The sequence below is a fragment of the Drosophila mauritiana genome, chromosome X (genome assembly GCF_004382145.1).
Source record: "Drosophila mauritiana strain mau12 chromosome X, ASM438214v1, whole genome shotgun sequence".
NCBI classification, from domain to species: Eukaryota; Metazoa; Arthropoda; class Insecta; order Diptera; family Drosophilidae; genus Drosophila; species Drosophila mauritiana.
The window spans coordinates 19,729,867-19,749,501 of record NC_046672.1 but is presented as its reverse complement, the minus strand read 5'-3'; the positions used below and the strand labels follow the sequence as shown (position 1 = coordinate 19,749,501).

Below are 19,635 nucleotides of genomic sequence, written 5' to 3'. Positions count from 1 at the left end.
ACACCATGTGCACTTTTCCTGTGCGAGCAATGGGTATGAATAGTGAACGTCAATGAACATGTCAGTCGAATGACAAAGTCACTATTCAATTTCACTATCTTCGGCAGCGCAGCAAAAATACAAGCATAAGCTATTGAATAGTTTCGAATCGCACTGCATGGATTCCATATCGGCCGACCCAAATTGCTTTACGTCACAACTGAGAAAGCAAACAATTCGCACATGCCCACCAATTGTATTGTGGGGCTTTTCGTTTTCTACATATGTATGTACATACTACATATACGTAAGTATATTCCGTCGAACGGTAGCCACAACGTAGCTGCATTGTTTGCCCGCCCCCGACAGTCCCTCCTCCATCTGCATCTCCTTAAAAGTGCGAAACGGACGGACAACAATATACCTATATGGTACATGTATATATGTTAATATTTAGATAGATATGCATGCAAAATATACTTGGTCATAAAATATCAACGAAGGCTCGAATACAATTCGGGCGATCATCAAAGCAGTCTGACTCGACATTCCCCATTCGCCAGAAGATCTATGTATCTCGACTTCTGGGGCAAACCAACATGGGAGCACACCTTAACCCATGATGACCCCGGCCCGTGTCGTGCATATCATTAATGACCCAACCAATTATAGTGTTCTATACAGCAAAACAAAAAACATCTCGAGACTCGAACATGAAAGCACTTGAAGTTGCGTGTTCTCGATTGGGAAATAAAGTACGACTGCGGTTTTATATTCTTTGATCGAATATAGAATAAACTCAAATGCATGTGGAACAAATAAACTATGAATAAATTTGGAGTTTCTGTACAAATATTTGTTTATATGTACATATATACAATAAGATACCTTTAGTATAGCTAAATTTTATTTTGAGGATTCACTGATTTAGCAGAAGCAAATGAATTAGGAAAAGTGTGTCGACTAAAAGATACCCATTACCTGCAGCCTAAAGTCATATCTAATTAAAGAGTGAGATAAATCCAAGTTGTAAACGTTGTACATTTGTATGCGATTCGACTATATGATACCTAATAGTAACATTACAGATCTATAACTGTTGTTTATATAAATTTCGATTTCAGTGTTTTTTGACGAGGCGATGCCAAATAAAGTGCCTATTTCGATCATACCCCACCGAAGCTACAGCTCCATTCAAATTGGGTAAATAAACACAAAAAAATATGACTCATCGCAGCAAATCGCTATTGTTGCTCATAACATGAGAGCCGGGCTTGGGAATCGAGTTTAAAACCGTCAACGGCACTTCGGAAGCGGTTTAGTTGAAGTCAAACGCGCATTCGGAAAACATGTCGAATTTCAATCGCATTCTGATCGTCATTGTTATCGGGTTGGCACTAGTTCATTTTAGTGCTGGTGAGTGAAACGGTCCCATAACCTATGGAAATTCGCACCAATAATACTATAAATAAACAAGCGAATAAGCCTCAGCGGCTTTTCCATGGAAAATAACACATCGCATTTGCACATACATACGATTTTGACAGTGCCAAGTAAACAAATTCAATTTCCACTTGTGATGGAAAATTAAGCACTGGGATATTACCAGCAATTCATTGAGCAATTCATTCTTGTTTTTGGGAAACGCATTAAATGTACACAAATGTACAAGGATAACTTATTTGTTCAAAATTGCGGCAATTTTAGGTTTCCAACATGGGGAGAGAATATAAATAGTTATTGTAAAGTTTAAATAAGTGTTAGTTTTTAGTTGAAACCATATACTATATGGGAGCAACATTTTTGAACTATTTGGTTTACAATTTGTAATATTATTAGGTTTTTTTTGGTCCACCAGGAGTGGCGGGTACTTTGTGGTCGATGAAACTTACCTTTTAGATGCGTCACTAATTCAAGCATTTCATTTGAATCCAGTGGATGCCCAGGCCGGAACGGTGCACTGGAACAATGGAAATGCGGCCGGCGTGGGCGTCTATTCGAACGCCCAGTCCGGCGGGATGCATCCGCCGGGAAGTCTGGGTGGCCAGGATCCGCAATACAGCTACGGATACGCCGGCATCGATTCGCGCGGTTCCTACGGCGGAGCGGGCGGCAATGGAGCCTACTACGTGGGCGGCACGGACGAGCACGGTCGCCCCTTCTCCTACAGCAACCAGGTGGGCCAGCCCGGCCAGCCGGGCTACATGGGCGTACGGCCGGACCCCAACTACCCGGGTGCCTATGGCTACCAGAATGGCGGAGCAATCATCGCCAGCTCGGTGGGCGCCACCGTGACCATAGCCCTTGGATTGGCCTTGGGCGGCATGAGACTTTGATGCGGCTGCAGCGTGGGATCGTTTTTTTTTTTTAATTAGTCTCTTAGCTTAATTTATGTAAACTTTTCAGTTGTGTAAATTCTCCATTATTTACTAAAACATAAAATGTTTCTACTGCAAGGTGGTTTGTTGTCAGAATGAATTAGTTGATTTGATTTTGGTACGCCCAGAAGGCTTAGAGAACTCCATTGAACGTCACAATCGAAATTATATTTCATCAACGTAAAAGCCAAATTTTTTTGTAAACGGAGAAAATTTGATTTTCAAATGTCGCTTAGAAAATCAGACATTAGCCAACTGGTGATCCAGTGCATAGACGCCGTGGGTGGCTCTGCCCCCAAGTCGGTCATCCTGAGCGCGGTGAGCACAGCCACGAGAATCAAATTCAGGGGATTGGACAGGAAAATTGAAGACGCTCTTAATAAGCTCATCGTTCGATGTATGATCCACGAACATGACGGCAACTATTATATTAAACATGCAAGGGATGAGATAACAGCAAGTGACAGTCACAGTGGCAATGGTAAGTAATCTTCGCATCACTGGTATTATTTACATTACATTTACATTACAATGTTTTACATATTACTTACAGAAGATTCAGATTGACTTCGGATTTAGAGGTAAGATATATGAAAGGCATTTCTTCCACATAGTAAGACCCTCTTTATTTTTCAGAATAAGCTGAAAAGCTCGACAAATTCGGATGTATTCAAATATTTGAACAACTAAATTCAAACACTTCAAGGGGAGCGATAAATAAAGGAATAATTAAATGTAAATTCATTTCGTTGATTTATTCAGCATTTATACGTATGTACATCATCAAATTAAAGTTTGCACGTAAGATCGTGAATTTGTTAAATTATTGCTTCGAACGCAGCTGCTCAGTTTAAGTGACTAACGATAAACAAGTTGAATTAGCAGATCGGCTGCGTCATCTTCTTGGGACACGCCCACCCAATTGATATATTTAAGCGGACAACGCCCATGTAATTAGCCGCCCCTTCGGAAGGCAGAAAAGCGAAAAGAACCCAAACGAAAACAAAGACGACAAACAAATATGGAGTGGAATATGGGCTGACACCTGTTGATAAAGCTTTTGGGCCAGAATAACTGAGTCGCAGGGCTTATGACCTCATGGGCAAACTACACCTAGAACACACATGTTTGCATCTATAAGTACGAGATAATTGAGGTATGCATATGGCGACACTAATTAGCACATAAGTATATCTGACTTTCTTCCATGTATGTAGTTATGTCTGAGGTAACAATTTAACCGGCTATTAACCTAATTGCCCGACCAAAATATTTCGTATTTCAGCGTTTGCGTAGTTCACATCAATGTCACTCCTGTGATCACTTTTGATTTCAGTTCTCAGACTTATGTACTTACGTGCAGGTGATGATTATCATACTCATGCCCTCAGCGACTTATCGAAGCGGGAAATACCCTATACGGCACTCAGTCAGCGTAAAAACACCTGAACTATTGTGTTCTCACAGAAGTTGGTATAACATTTAGGATCTCAAACTGACTGAAAACTGTAGTAGAATAAGCATATATATATATTGTATGAAAGTATAGTAAACATGCAAATATACATATAGCATAAATCTACCCCAGTTGATAAACAAATTTCAAATGCGGCAGCATTTCCTTTGTCTTTGATTTTGACATTGCCTTTGCAGCACTTTGATACCCTATAAGATAAATAAGCAAACGTAAAGTAAACACAGCTTCCGCTTGGAGACAAAGCTTTCTGCTCTTCAATCAAACTGCATCAGTCAGCAAATCTCAATTTCACAATGCACTGAAATAATTTCAGCATAAAGCTTTTATCCTAAACATAATTGAAAGTTCGAAAAGTTTCGAATAAAAGCTTCTGGTCGAGGTTGATTGGATCAGGATTAAGAAGTAGAAGATCAGTCTGATTCGGGACAAGATCGAGAACGGTTTCCAATTAAGGAAAAGCAAAAAGAGTGTCTCGTAATAGTTTAAGTGAAAAAGTTTATCATCAGTTGGTTGTAATGTTCATCTATTCCTCAATGAGCTCGACTTTGTGTTTCTTCTATTATGATCGCTTTATCTTCATTATTCTCTACGTCTTGCAGAAATATCTTAGTAAAAAGAAATTGGTCAGTAAAATTATTTTTTTTTTGTCAATTTCGGAAAAATTTAAAACTTCTAAGCTCTCTGTTTTTTGAAATCGGATACTTTATAATTGTGAAAATCTGTAAGAAACAATATAACCAAGAAATGCTACTTCTAATTTAAAGAATTTAGATTTTTCAAAAGAGATTTTCATATTTGCTTGTTGTAAAATATTAATTATTTGAATTAGATTGGTATAATGTTGTTCAGTTATATTTAAAAAGATTATTATATCATCCAAATAAACATGACAAGTTTCTCCTAATATATCATCCATTGCTCTTTGAAATATTCTTAGTGCGTTTTTCTTCCCATTGTTAATAGAAAAAGCAGTTTTTTTTAATATCTGACTCTTTCATTAAGATTTGGTGAAATCCTGATTTCAAATCAATTGTTGACAAATATTTTGACTTTCCTAAGTTTGATAATATTACAGACGGGTCTTGTATCGGGTATCTGTCCGGTATTGTGTGTTTTGATTAATTTTTTATAGTCAATAACTAGTCGATGTTTTAGAATTCCATCTTCGTTTTGTCTTTTTTTGGGTACTACTAAGACTTGTGAATTATAGGGGCTTCTACTTGGTCTTATAATTTGTTCCTTTAGCATTCTATCGATTTCATTATTAACGAAATCTGAAACTCACATAGCATAAGGATATTTTTTGCTATAAATTGCTCGTCAGTATTTATTTCACCCCGAATATCTGTTCGAAAAGGAAGTTGCATATTTATTTTAGAATACTTCTTAAGTACTTTTTCATCAAATCAATTTTTTATAATATATTCTTTTAATGGCAGAGCATTTTTTCCCCCAATTAAGCACAAATCGTTTTTTCCTCATTGCCATAATATTCGAGCTTTTTCTATTATTTCTCTATTATAGTCCATGATACCCTTTTTTCCAACTATTTTAGCTCAAATTTTCCTTAATAGCACCCGGATTAATAAGTCGGATTCTAAACCTTCTATTTCATAAAATAGATATTTTGTTTTAAGTATTGTCAATATATGGTAATATTTTATAATTGAGTATCAATTAACTGTAGATACTCTCTTGTAAGTTGGCAATTCTTTTTTATTTTCATAAATTCCCTTTTTGTCATAGCTAGATGTGGCTGGTTGACTTAGGGTCCCAGTTTCTTCCCTTTTTAACTAAAAATTATTATAATTCTGTCTGTTATTATTATACCCCCCCTTAAATAATTATTACTCTGGCGAGAGTAATTATTATTCGGACGATTTTGGTACCTTATGGAAATATCTACCTGCATTGGTTCTGGTGGGGATTGTACCTTAGAATTGCTATTTGAATTACAATTATTATTTTGTCCAAGGTTCCCGTTTGGCGGTCAATTATTATTCTGATTATTATTACAATTATTATTCATTATATTTGATGTATTATTATTCTGTCTGGAATGTACTGGATTATATCTTAGGTTGTTTCCCTGATTTTTATTTGCATTCCTAAATCCATAATACCTATTTGCCAATTGGGCTCGAAGGTTTTTAGACTCTAATTCTTGACAATTTGCCAGAGCATTTGGCAAGTTTAGGTACATAGTGTTTCTGAAATTGAACCGTTCAATCCAGAAATAAAAATTCTAAGAGCGTTGCTTCTAATTGTTTAATTCGTTTCCTCGGCTATTTCGCTGTCCTTTCCATATTTAATTATAGTTTTATTTATGAGTAATGTCATTTTATTGTTTACTTCGTTGTAGAATTCTGTAATGCTTAAGCGTCCCTGTCTAAGGATTCCTAATTCTGATTCGAGAATATGGATTGGTCTTTTATCGTTATAAATAAAATCCAATCTAGAAATAATTGCTTGAAAGTTAAAAACTGTACCATGGTTAGTTAGAGCATCATGTGCTGCTCCCATGATTTTATTCCATAGAATTGTTAGAGCGTTGAAATATTGTTGTTATTTCACATTAGTAAAGATTTAACTACCTATAGGGTAGTTTCGCATTTTATAGTTCGGTCAATTGTTTGGATTTTATAATCTTCCACTTCTTTTCTGCTAGCGTTTAACTGACTATCTATCCCTTCAATTTTTCTGGTCACTTTAGCCAATTGTACATTTATTAATTAAATTATTAATTAACTAATTCTATTGTCAGATTGGTTGTGCTGGATATCCCGCCCGCAGAAAAGGTTGGTGCTGAAACTCCGGTTACCATTGTTAAATTTAAGTCTTCAAAACATTATTAAATTTTCCAGATTTTTTTCTTTAATGGATTTTATAATGTTTAATTTCAAACGTTATATTTTCCTGTATCTTCCTATTATTTTATTAGTTTCTTTTAAAGACTTAATATTATGTTCTGCTCAAGATACTTCCGTTTGAGTCTTCTTTCCGTTTAGTTGTCCTGATTATTATCTATTTGGGTTTTTATTCAATTTTTTGTATTTAGCTTCGACGGGTAATTGCCCTCAGCTCTTCCTTCCTTCATGGTGTTGATTTTTTTATTTTTGGAATATTTTTGTTTATAGTTTTTGGTTTCGTTTTAATTGTGTTTGTTGTTGAGTCCGATTTATATTATTATTGTGCTCTTGTAATTTGTTGTAAGTGTTCAGTCCACCTTTTTAAATATTAAATTCTTAATTGGATTATTGCATTAATTAATTTCCAATTAAGTTTTTCCCGATCACTGTCACAGTAGTTAGATGTCGTTGGATTAATGTGGATGTTTTGATTTTTCCACTAAAAATTTGACTTGTTGGCGGGGCGAGTTCCTTTTTGTATTTAACTTATTATCCTTAATATTTTGAATATAACTTTTGAAGTATAAGAACCCACGGCCCCAATTAAACTTGTTACTGTTTAATTCAAAAAAAAATATATTTTATTTTAATAACATTTTATATTTTTTGGTGATAAACTTTTTCAAATAAACTATTACAAGACACTCCATTTTTGCATATCCTTAATTGGTAAGCGTTCTCGATCTTGTCTCGAATCAGATTGATCTTCCAATTCTAAATCCTAATCCACTCAACCTCGGCCTGAAGCTTTTCTTTAGAAATTTCTTGAACTCCCAATAAATTCGTTAACCGTGGCCCTCGGGACACCCAATTTAGGGGATAATCGCTTTGCCAGCCTCTGCGTTAGCCCCAAAAAAGACAGAAGTTACCAGTTAATTTCCCAGACCTCCATGAAACACAAAATCAAAAAACTCTCCGAAAACCATATCCGAGTATAACTGCTTTGCCGTCCATAGGGCCCTTAAGTATATCATCAAAGACATCGTATCCATCTCCAATCTTCGCGACGCCCTCTTCGAAAAAGCTGTACTTTCGGCCAAGCGTAACTCCCCTGAAAAATTAACGTCCAAAATCTCCCTAGTGTCCTCCACAAAAAAAGTCTGGTCCGATATAAAACGCCTAGCCGGCATCACTCCCACTTCGTTTAAATATATCAAATCCAACTCAGGTACTCTAACTGGATCAATTAATTTAGCCATAGAGCTTGCCTTATCTTGGTCTGAATACTCATTCCGAACAACATTTTTCAACAGAGTATATACGAAAAGAAATCGGTATCTTTCAGAGCTCTATCTCATCAATTCACTTTCACCATTTGCTTCTAAATTCACAATGCTTGAAATAGAAAAGTCAGTAGCATAGTATCATGCCCTATGCTCAAAAACCTATCTCTCCGCCTAAAAAACTAATTTTTTGGATATCTTTAATCAAATGCTAAACACTGGAAAATACCCACATACATGGAGATCGGTTACCATTATCCTTATCTCAAAACCAAACAAAACTCCTTCCGATATTAATAGCTACCAATTTCCATGTTATCCCGTCTAGGAAAAACCCAAGAAAAAGTAATAGCAAAAAGACTTTTCTGATTCATTAAACGCCACAACCTAATTTTCCATAATCAAGTTGCTTTCAAAATAAATCATAGCATTTGAAATGCTATCCAACACTCATCATAATAGTATCCAACACTTCGCGCCGAACGCTCTTTCGACCAAAAATTACATTTCTATCTTGGCGACGGATTTTGAAAGAGCCTTCGATCGCGTGGGGATTCATGCCGTACTTTGTAGACTCGAGCGCTGGGGCATTGGTCCAGGAATTAAAGCCTTCATGACCAATCGGTCCTTCAGGGTTCAAATAAACAATGTAACATCGAATTCCCACATTTTACACAATAGAATTCCGCAAGGTTCGCCATTTTCTGTGGTTTTATTTATGATAGCAATTGAAGAAATAAGTAACATTGTAAATCGGCATACAGATATTTACAGCTGTGTTCATAAAAATAGCAGTGCTTGCGACCTGCGAGTTTAAGATAAAAAATTCCTATGATTTACAGTTTTAATGGCCAAATTTGTTGCATTACATCACACTGTACGCAGACGACGCCATATTTTTTATAAAAATTAAAAAATTTAATACAGTCAGAGTAAAATTTTTAGAAATACTGCAACAAATTAACTGGAAAATAACGATTTTCATTGAAAAATGCCAACTATTTTACATATTTGTCGGTAACAACATTGTAACCTTTCCAACATTGACTTTAACAGCCGCATAATAAAAGATGTAAACTTTTTAAAAATACTTTTCAAACAGCACTGTCTTCTAAGAAAGAAGATAAGATTCTAAGAAAAGAACTGGAAACTAGATTTAGCATTTTTCAATTTCTATCATGTAAATATTCTTGCATACATATTAAGACTCTCATAGATAAACAAAATCTTCGGTTGGTGTGCACTTAAATCGCACTTAAAACAGCTACAAGCCCCATGTCACACATCTCCAGTAGCGTGGACATTGGCAGAATCCGGTCTACCAAGTATCCAATCACGCGTAGAAGAAACTACATTGATGAGCTGTTACTCCAACTGTTTGCCTGCTAACCAAAGACTTTGGAGTCATTTTCAAACCAAAGCGGAATTTTAAATGCATATCCACTGTAAGACGTTGCACCAACTACATCAAGCAACTTGACCTCCAGCTGCCAAATCCCAGGAGGTTCTTCAAATCGCCAGCACATTGGGGTTCCAAACAGCCCAACATAAACCTTCAAATCTACAATGCTGCTAAAAAGGATAAAGGATGCCGCTTAGAATACCAAAAACGTTTTTTGAGTGCACAAGAAGATCTTGGTGAGAATAAATGGATTTACAGCGATGGTTCTAAAGTCACCGACTCGACGGTCGTTGACTGCAACCGTAAAATAATTCCAGGAGGTAGGCTCCCGTCATAAATACTCCATATGGACATCTGAAGATTTCGCATGCCAATTCGCCGCCAGAAACGCTGGTAAATCAGTTCTTTCCGCTATACGCAGCTGGAATAACAATGAGCCCACGTCACAAGAAGTTAGGCACATTCTAAGTTATCATCCAACAAAAATCACCTTACTCTGGGTTCCCAGTCATCAAGGAATCCATGGAAACGACCAAGAGATGAGACTTACACCATCAATCCTTTTCACTCCGTTTAACTGCAAGGATATCCAGAGTCGAATTCAGCTATTCCTTCAAATAAAAGAAACTCTCCGAATGGGCAAATTGCATTATGTTCAAGCCGCCACCGAACGTACGTACATATAAACGGAAATGCGCGATCTTCATCCGCCTCCGCCTCGGGCACACACAATCCACACATCAACACAATCCACACAATCCACACATACTGCAAACTTTGCGAGGACGACCACATTCTCGACGCCTGCAGTCGATTGCACTCAATTAATATTCTTATTTTCTATTATTTCGTACACATAGTCATTCAAATTGTTTAATCTTGTGAAAATATCTCAAATTTGTCCATAAAGCTCATATAAAGTAATAACCCTTAATTCTAGTCGAGTCGAAGGGTTCCGTAGCTAATACTCATTAAATTTGTTAGGCTTAGTATTGTAAACTAGATCTAATTTTGTTAAATAAATAAAATAAATGTACTATATATGGCATACAAATATATTGTTTGTTTGTTTATTTTGGTAATTTAGGCTGTAAATTCGCTTCATGTCGTGCGTTGCCTTACACATCCCTACATATAAATAGTTATATTTGCAATCAAGCAATCTTACATATTTTAATTTTTTATTTTATCAGTGTAAATAATATTTTATTGTAAAAAGGCGTCAGATTTTATTTGAAAACAAACTAACTTTGTTGGAGAAAAAGTTTTAAACTATTTGTGTAATAGTGATTTAAAAGAAATTCTTCATAAAATGCTTTCTACTGCAAGGTCAGAATGAATTAGTTGATTTGATTTTGGTACGCCCAGAAGGCTTAGAGAACTCCATTGAACGTCACAATCGAAATTATATTTCATCAACGTAAAAGCCAAATTTTTTTGTAAACGGAGAAAATTTGATTTTCAAATGTCGCTTAGAAAATCAGACATTAGCCAACTGGTGATCCAGTGCATAGACGCCGTGGGTGGCTCTGCCCCCAAGTCGGTCATCCTGAGCGCGGTGAGCACAGCCACGAGAATCAAATTCAGGGGATTGGACAGGAAAATTGAAGACGCTCTTAATAAGCTCATCGTTCGATGTATGATCCACGAACATGACGGCAACTTTTATATTAAACATGCAAGGGATGAGATAACAGCAAGTGACAGTGACAGTGGCAATGGTAAGTAATCTTCGCATCAATGGAATTACTTACATTACATTTACATTACAATGTTTTACATATTACTTACAGAAGATTCAGATTGACTTCGGATTTAGAGGTAAGATATATGAAAGGCATTTCTTTCATATGGTAAGACCCTCTTTATATTCCAGAATAAGCTGAAAAGCTCGACAAATTCGGATGTATTCAAATATTTCTACAACTAAATTCAAAAACTTCAAGTGGAGCGATAAATAAAAGAATAATTAAATGTAAATTCATTTCGTTGTTTTATTCAGCATTTATACGTATGTACATCATCAAATTAAAGTTTGCACGTAAGATCGTGAATTTGTTAAATTATTGCTTCCAACGCAGCTGCTCAGTTTAAGTGACTAACGATAAACAAGTTGAATTAGCAGATCGGCTGCGTCATCTTCTTGGGACACGCCCACCCAATTGATATATTTAGGCGGACAACGCCCATGTAATTAGCCGCCCCTTCGGAAGGCAGAATAGCGAAAAGAACCCAAACGAAAACAAAGACGACAAACAAATATGGAGTGGAATATGGGCTGACACCTGTTGATAAAGCTTTTGGGCCAGAATAACTGAGTCGCAGGGCTTATGACCTCATAGGCAAACTAAACCTAGAACACACATGTTTGCATCTACATACATACATAAGTACGAGATAATTGAGGTATGCATATGGCGGCACTAATTAGCACATAAGTATATCTGACTTTCTTCCATGTACATATGTATGTAGTTATGTCTGAGGTAACAATTTAACCGGCTATTAACCTAATTGCCCGACCAAAATATTTCGTATTTCAGCGTTTGCGTAGTTCACATCAATGTCACTCCTGTGATCACTTTTGATTTCAGTTCTCAGACTTATGTACTTACGTGCAGGTGATGATTATCATACTCATGCCCGCAGCGACTTATCGAAGCGGGAAATACCCTATAACTATTGTGTTCTCACAGAAGTTGGTATAACATTTAGGATCTCAAAATGACTGAAAACTGTAGTAGAATAAGCATATAAATGTATGAAAGTATAGTAAACATGCAAATATACATATAGCATAAATCTATCCCAGTTGATAAACAAATTTCAAATGCGGCAGCATTTCCTTTGTCTTTGATTTTGGCAAAGCCTTTGCCAGCACTTTGATACCCTATAAGATAAATAAGCAAACTTAAAGTAAACACAGCTTCCGCTTGGAGACCAAGCCATGATCAACTTTCCGCTCTTCAATCAAACTGCATCAGTCAGCAAATCTTAATTTCACAATGCACTGAAATAATTTCAGCATAAAGCTTTTATCCTAAACATAATTGAAAGTTCGAAAAGTTTCGAATGAAAAGCTTCTGGCCGAGGTTGATTGGATCAGGATTAAGAAGTAGAAGATCAGTCTGATTCGGGACAAGATCGAGAACGGTTTCCAATTAAGGAAAAGCAAAAAGAGTGTCTCGTAATAGTTTAAGTGAAAAAGTTTATCATCAGTTGGTTGTAATGTTCATCTATTCCTCTATGAGCTCGACTTTGTGTTTCTTCTATTATGATCGCTTTATCTTCATTATTCTCTACGTCTTGCAGAAATATCTTAGTAAAAAGAAATTGGTCAGTAAAATTATTTTTTTTTGTCAATTTCGGAAAAATTTAAAACTTCTAAGCTCTCTGTTTTTTGAAATCGGATACTTTATAATTGTGAAAATCTGTAAGAAACAATATAACCAAGAAATGCTACTTCTAATTTAAAGAATTTAGATTTTTCAAAAGAGATTTTCATATTTGCTTGTTGTAAAATATTAATTATTTGAATTAGATTGGTATAATGTTTTTCAGTTATATTTAAAAAGATTATTATATCATCCAAATAAACATGACAAGTTTCTCTTAATATATCATCCATTGCTCTTTGAAATATTCTTAGTGCGTTTTTCTTCCCATTGTTAATAGAAAAAGCTGTTTTTTTAATATCTGACTCTTTCATTAAGATTTGGTGAAATCCTGATTTCAAATCAATTGTTGACAAATATTTTGACTTTCCTAAGTTTGATAATATTACAGAAGGGTCTTGTATCGGGTATCTGTCCGGTATTGTGTGTTTTGATTAATTTTTTATAGTCAATAACTAGTCGATGTTTTAGAATTCCATCTTCGTTTTGTCTCTTTTTGGGTACTACTAAGACTTGTGAATTACAGGGGCTTCTACTTGGTCTTATAATTTGTTCCTTTAGCATTCTATCGATTTCATTATTAACGAAATCTGAAACTCACATAGCATAAGGATATTTTTTGATATAAATTGCTCTATCACCGTCAGTATTTATTTCACCCCGAACATCTGTTCGAAAAGGAAGTTGCATATTTATTTTAGAATACTTCTTAAATACTTTTTCATCAAATCAATTTTTTATAATATATTCTTTTAATGGCAGAGCATTTTTTCCCCCAATTAAGCACAAATCGTTTTTTCCTCATTGCCATAATATTCGAGCTTTTCTCTATTATTTCTCTATTATAGTCCATAATACCCTTTTTTCCAACTATTTTATCTCAAATTTTCCTTAATAGCACCCAATTAATAAGTCGGATTCTAAACCTTCTGATTCATAAAATAGATATTTTGTTTTAAATATTGTCAATATATGGTAATATTTTATAATTGAGTATCAATTAACTGTAGATACTCTCTTGTAAGTTGGCAATTCTTTTTTATTTTCATAAATTCCCTTTTTGACATAGCAAGATGTGGCTGGTTGACTTAGGGTCCCAGTTTCTTCCATTTTTAACTAAAAATTATTATAATTCTGTCTGTTATTATTATACCCCCTTTTATAATTATTACTCTGGCGATAGTAATTTTTATTCGGACGATTTTGGTACCTTATGGAAATATCTACCTGCATTGGTTCTGGTGGGGATTGTACCTTAGAATTGCTATTTGAATTACAATTATTATTTTATCCAAGGTTCCCGTTTGGCGGTCAATTATTATTCTGATTATTATTACAATTATTATTCATTATATTTGATGTATTATTATTCTGTCTGGAATCTACTGGATTATATCTTAGGTTGTTTCCCTTGTTTTTTATTTTCATTCCTAAGTCCATAATATCTATTTGCCAATTGGGCTCGAAGGTTTTTAGACTCTAATTCCTGACAATTTGCCAGAGCATTTGGCAAGTTTAGGTACATAGTGTTTCTGAAATTAAACCGTTCAATCCAGAAATAAAAATTCTAAGAGCGTTGCTTCTAATTGTTTAATTCGTTTCCTCGGCTATTGCTGTCTTTTCCATATTTAATTATAGTTTTATTTATGAGTAATGTCATTTTATTGTTTACTTCGTTGTAGAATTCTGTAATGCTTAAGCGTCCCTGTCTAAGGATTCCTAATTCTGATTCGAGAATATGGATTGGTCTTTTATCGTTATAAATAAAATCCAATCTGGAAAGAATCGCTTGAAAGTTTAAAACTGCACCATGGTTAGTTAGAGCATCATGTGCTGCTCCCATGATTTTATTACGTAGAATTGTTAGAGCGTTGAAATATTGTTGTTATTTCACATTAGTAAAGATTTAACTACCTTTAGGGTAGTTTCGCATTTTATAGTTCGGTCAATTGTTTGGATTTTATAATCTTCCACTTCTTTTCTGCTAGCGTTTAACTGCCCATCTATCCCTTCAATTTTTCTGGTCACTTTAGCCAATTGTACATTTATTAATTAAATTATTAATTAACTAATTCCATTGTCAGATTGGTTGTGCTGGATATCCCGCCCGCAGAAAAGGTTGGTGCTGAAACTCCGGTTACCATTGTTAAATTTAAGTCTTCAAAACTTTATTAAATTTTCCAGATTTTTTTCTTTAATTGATTTTATAATGTTTTATTTCAAACGTTATATTTTCCTGTATCTTCCTATTTTTTTATTAGTTTCTTTTAAAGACTTAATATTATGTTCTGCTCAAGATACTTCCGTTTGAGTCTTCTTTCCGTTTAGTTGTCGTGTTTATTATCTATGGTATTTGGGTTTTTATTCAATTTTTTGTATTTAGCTTCGACGGGTAATTGCCCTCAACTCTTCCTTCCTTCGTGGTGTTGATTTTTTTATTTTTGGAAAATTTTTGTTTATAATTTTTGGTTTCGTTTTAATTGTGTTTGTTGTTGGGTCCGATTTATATTATTATTGTGCTCTTGTAATTTGTTTTAAGTATTCAGTCCACCTTTTTAAATATTAAATTCTTAATTGGATTATTGCATTAATTAATTTCCAATTAAGTTTTTCCCGATCACTGTCACAGTAGTTAGATGTCGTTGGATTAATGTGGATGTTTTGATTTTTCCACTAAAAATTTGACTTGTTGGCGGGGCGAGTTCCTTTTTATATTTAACTTATTATCCTTAATATTTTGAATAGAACTTTTGAAGTATAAGAACCCACGGCCCCAAATTAAACTTGTTACTGTTTAATTAAAAAAAAACAAAATATTTTATTTTAATAACATTTTATATTTTTTAGTGATAAACTTTTTCAAATAAACTATTACAAGACACTCCATTTTTGCATATCCTTAGTTGGTAAGCGTTCTCGATCTTGTCTCGAATCAGATTGATCTTCCAATTCTAAATCCTAATCCACTCGACCTCGGCCAGAAGCTTTTCTTTAGAAATTTCTTGAACTCTCAATAAATTCGTTAACCGTGGCCCTCGGGACACCCAATTTAGGGGATAATCGCTTTGCCAGCCTCTGCGTTATCCCCAAAAAAGACAGAAGTTACCAGTTAATTTCCCAGACCTCCATGAAACACAAAATCAAAAAACTCTCCGAAAACCATATCCGAGTATAACTGCTTTGCCGTCCATAGGGCCCTTAAGTATATCATCAAAGACATCGTATCCATCTCCAATCTTCGCGACGCCCTCTTCAAAAAAGCTGTACTTTCGGTCAAGCTCCCCTGAAAACTCCCCTGAAAAATTAACGTCCAAAATCTCCCTAGTGTCCTCCACAAAAAAAGTCTGGTCCGATATAAAACGTCACTCCCACTTCGTTTAAATATATCAAATCCAACTCAGGTACTCTAACTGGATCAATTAATTTAGCCATAGAGCTTGCCTTATCTTGGTCTGAATACTCATTCCGAACAACATTTTTCAACAGAGTATATACGAAAAGAAATCGGTATCTTTCAGAGCTCTATCTCATCAATTCACTTTCACCATTTGCTTCTAAATTCACAATGCTTGAAATAGAAAAGTCAGTAGCATAGTATCATGCCCTATGCTCAAAAACCTATCTCTCCACCTAAAAAACTAAACTTTTGGATATCTTTAATCAAATGCTAAACACTGGAAAATACCCACAAACATGGAGATCGGTTACCATTATCCTTATCTCAAAACCAAACAAAACTCCTTCCGATATTAATAGCTACCAATTTCCATGTTATCCCGTCTAGGAAAAACCCAAGAAAAAATAATAGCAAAAAGACTTTTCTGATTCATTAAACGCCACATCCTAATTTTCCATAATCAAGTTGCTTTCAAAATAAATCATAGCATTTGAAATGCTATCCAACACTCATCACTATGATGACTTTCAACACTTCGCGCCGAACGCTCTTTCGACCAAAAATTACATCTCTATCTTGGCGACGGATTTTGAAAGAGCCTTCGATCGCGTGGGGATTCATGCCGTACTTTGTAGACTCGAGCGCTGGGGCATTGGTCCAGGAATTAAAGCCTTCATGACCAATCGGTCCTTCAGGGTTCAAATAAACAATGTAACATCGAATTCCCACATTTTACACAATAGAATTCCGCAAGGTTCGCCATTTTCTGTGGTTTTATTTATGATAGCAATTGAAGAAATAAGTAACATTGTAACTCGGCATACAGATATTTACAGCGGTGTTCATAAAAATAGCAGTGCTTGCGACCTGCGAGTTTAAGATAAAAAATTCCTATGATTTACAGTTTTAATGGCCAAATTTGTTGCATTACATCACACTGTACGCAGACGACGCCATATTTTTTATAAAAATTTAAAAATGTAATACAGTCAGGGTAAAATTTTTAGAAATACTGCAACAAATTAACTGGAAATTAACTCTTTCCATTGAAAAATGCCAACTATTTTACATATTTGTCGGTAACAACATTGTAACCTTTCCAACATTGACTTTAACAGCCGCATAATAAAAGATGTAAACTTTTTTAAAATCTTGGGGATTCGACTTAAAAATACTTTTCAAACAGCACTGTCTTCTAAGAATGAAGATAAGATTCTAAGAAAACAACTGGAAACTAGATTTAGCATTTTTCAATTTCTATCATGTTAATATTCTTGCATATTAAGACTCTCATAGATAAACAAAATCTTCGGTTGGTGTGCACTTAAATCGCACTTAAAACAGCTACAAGCCCCATGTCACACATCTCCAGTAGCGTGGACATTGGCAGAATCCGGTCTACCAAGTATCCAATCACGCGTAGAAGAAACTACATTGATGAGCTGTTACTCCAACTGTTTGCCTGCTAACCAAAGACTTCGGAGTCATTTTCAAACCAAAGCGGAATTTTAAATGCATATCCACTGTAAGACGTTGCACCAACTACATCAAGCAACTTGACCTCCAGCTGCCAAAGCCCAGGAGGTTATTCAAATCGCCAGCACATTGGGGTTCCAAACAGCCCAACATAAACCTTCAAATCTACAATGCTGCTAAAAAGGATAAAGGATGCCGCTTAGAAAACCAAAAACCTTTTTTTAGTGCACAAGAAGATCTTGGTGAGAATAACTGGATTTACAGCGATGGTTCTAAAGTCACCGACTCGACGGTCGTTGACTGCAACCGTAAAATAATTCCAGGAGGTAGGCTCCCGACATAAATACTCCATACATCTGAAGATTTCGCATGCCAATTCGCCGCCAGAAACGCTGGTAAATCAGTTCTTTCCGCTATACGCAGCTGGAATAACAATGAGCCCACGTCACAAGAAGTTAGGCACATTCTAAGTTATCATCCAACAAAAATCACCTTACTCTGGGTTCCCAGTCATCAAGGAATCCATGGAAACGACCAAGAGATGAGACTTACACCATCAATCCTTTTCACTCCGTTTAACTGCAAGGATATCCAGAGTCGAGTTCAGCTATTCCTTCAAATAAAAGAAACTCTCCGAATGGGCAAATTGCATTATGTTCAAGCCGCCACCGAACGTACGTACATATAAACGGAAATGCGCGATCTTCATCCGCCTCCGCCTCGGGCACACACAATCCACACATCAACACAATCCACACAATCCACACATACTGCAAACTTTGCGAGGACGACCAGATTCTCGACGCCTGCAGTCGATTGCACTCAATTAATATTCTTATTTTCTATTATTTCGTACACATAGTCATTCAAATTGTTTCATCTTGTGAAAATATCTCAAATTTGTCCATAAAGCTCACTTTATTATATAAAGTAATAACTTAATTCTCGTCGAGTCGAAGGTCCCCGTAGCTAGTACAAATTAAATTTGTTAGGCTTAGTATTGTAAACTAGATCTAATTTTGTTAAATAAATAAAATAAATGTACTATATATGGCATACAAATATATTGTGTGTTTGTTTATTTTGGTAATTTAGGCTGTAAATTCGCTTCATGTCGTGCGTTGCCTTAGACATCCCTACATATAAATAGTTATATTTGCAATCAAGCAATCCTTTATATTTTAATTTTTATATTTTATCAGTGTAAATAATATTTTATTGTAAAAAGGCGTCAGATTTTATTTGAAAACAAACTAACTTTGTTGGAGAAAAAGTTTTAAACTATTTGTGTAATAGTGATTTAAAAGAAATTCTTCATAAAATGCTTTCTACTGCAAGGTCAGAATGAATTAGTTGATTTGATTTTGGTACGCCCAGAAGGCTTAGAGAACTCCATTGAACGTCACAATCGAAATTATATTTCATCAACGTAAAAGCCAAATTTTTTTGTAAACGGAGAAAATTCGATTTTCAAATGTCGCTTAGAAAATCAGACATTAGCCAACTGGTGATCCAGTGCATAGACGCCGTGGGTGGCTCTGCCCCCAAGTCGGTCATCCTGAGCGCGGTGAGCACAGCCACGAGAATCAAATTCAGGGGATTGGACAGGAAAATTGAAGACGCTCTTAATAAGCTCATCGTTCGATGTATCATATGATCCACGAACATGACGGCAACTATTATATTAAACATGCAAGGGATGAGATAACAGCAAGTGACAGTCACAGTGGCAATGGTAAGTAATCTTCGCATCACTGGTATTATTTACATTACATTTACATTACAATGTTTTACATATTACTTACAGAAGATTCAGATTGACTTCGGATTTAGAGGTAAGATATATGAAAGGCATTTCTTCCACATAGTAAGACCCTCTTTATTTTCCAGAATAAGCTGAAAAGCTCGACAAATTCGGATGTATTCAAATATTTGAACAACTAAATTCAAACACTTCAAGTGGAGCGATAAATAAAAGAATAATTAAATGTAAATTCAT

The 19,635-nt window shown here is 35.3% G+C and overlaps 2 protein-coding genes across 3 annotated transcripts; both read left to right on the top strand.

Annotated features, from left to right (window-relative positions):
- The first annotated feature begins 1,288 nt into the window (after positions 1-1,288).
- On the top strand, positions 1,289-11,339 carry LOC117147404 (pupal cuticle protein Edg-91). 2 transcript variants are annotated; one of them, XM_033314277.1, is made up of 5 exons: positions 1,289-1,395; positions 1,915-2,446; positions 10,698-11,089; positions 11,162-11,189; positions 11,245-11,339. In XM_033314277.1, the coding sequence occupies exons 1-2, from the start codon at positions 1,329-1,331 to the stop codon at positions 2,313-2,315; spliced, it is 468 nt and encodes a 155-aa protein (XP_033170168.1). In that variant the 5' UTR covers positions 1,289-1,328; the 3' UTR covers positions 2,316-2,446; positions 10,698-11,089; positions 11,162-11,189; positions 11,245-11,339. The 2 variants fall into 2 exon arrangements, with proteins under 2 accessions (XP_033170168.1, XP_033170167.1); XM_033314276.1 differs by lacking the exons at positions 10,698-11,089; positions 11,162-11,189; positions 11,245-11,339 and adding exons at positions 2,911-2,938; positions 2,994-3,128; positions 3,199-3,506 and having other exon boundaries at positions 1,915-2,838.
- A 7,645-nt stretch (positions 11,340-18,984) lies between these two features.
- On the top strand, positions 18,985-19,635 carry LOC117147407. The gene is made up of 3 exons (XM_033314279.1): positions 18,985-19,371; positions 19,444-19,471; positions 19,527-19,635. The coding sequence occupies exon 1, from the start codon at positions 19,111-19,113 to the stop codon at positions 19,291-19,293; it is 183 nt and encodes a 60-aa protein (XP_033170170.1). The 5' UTR covers positions 18,985-19,110; the 3' UTR covers positions 19,294-19,371; positions 19,444-19,471; positions 19,527-19,635.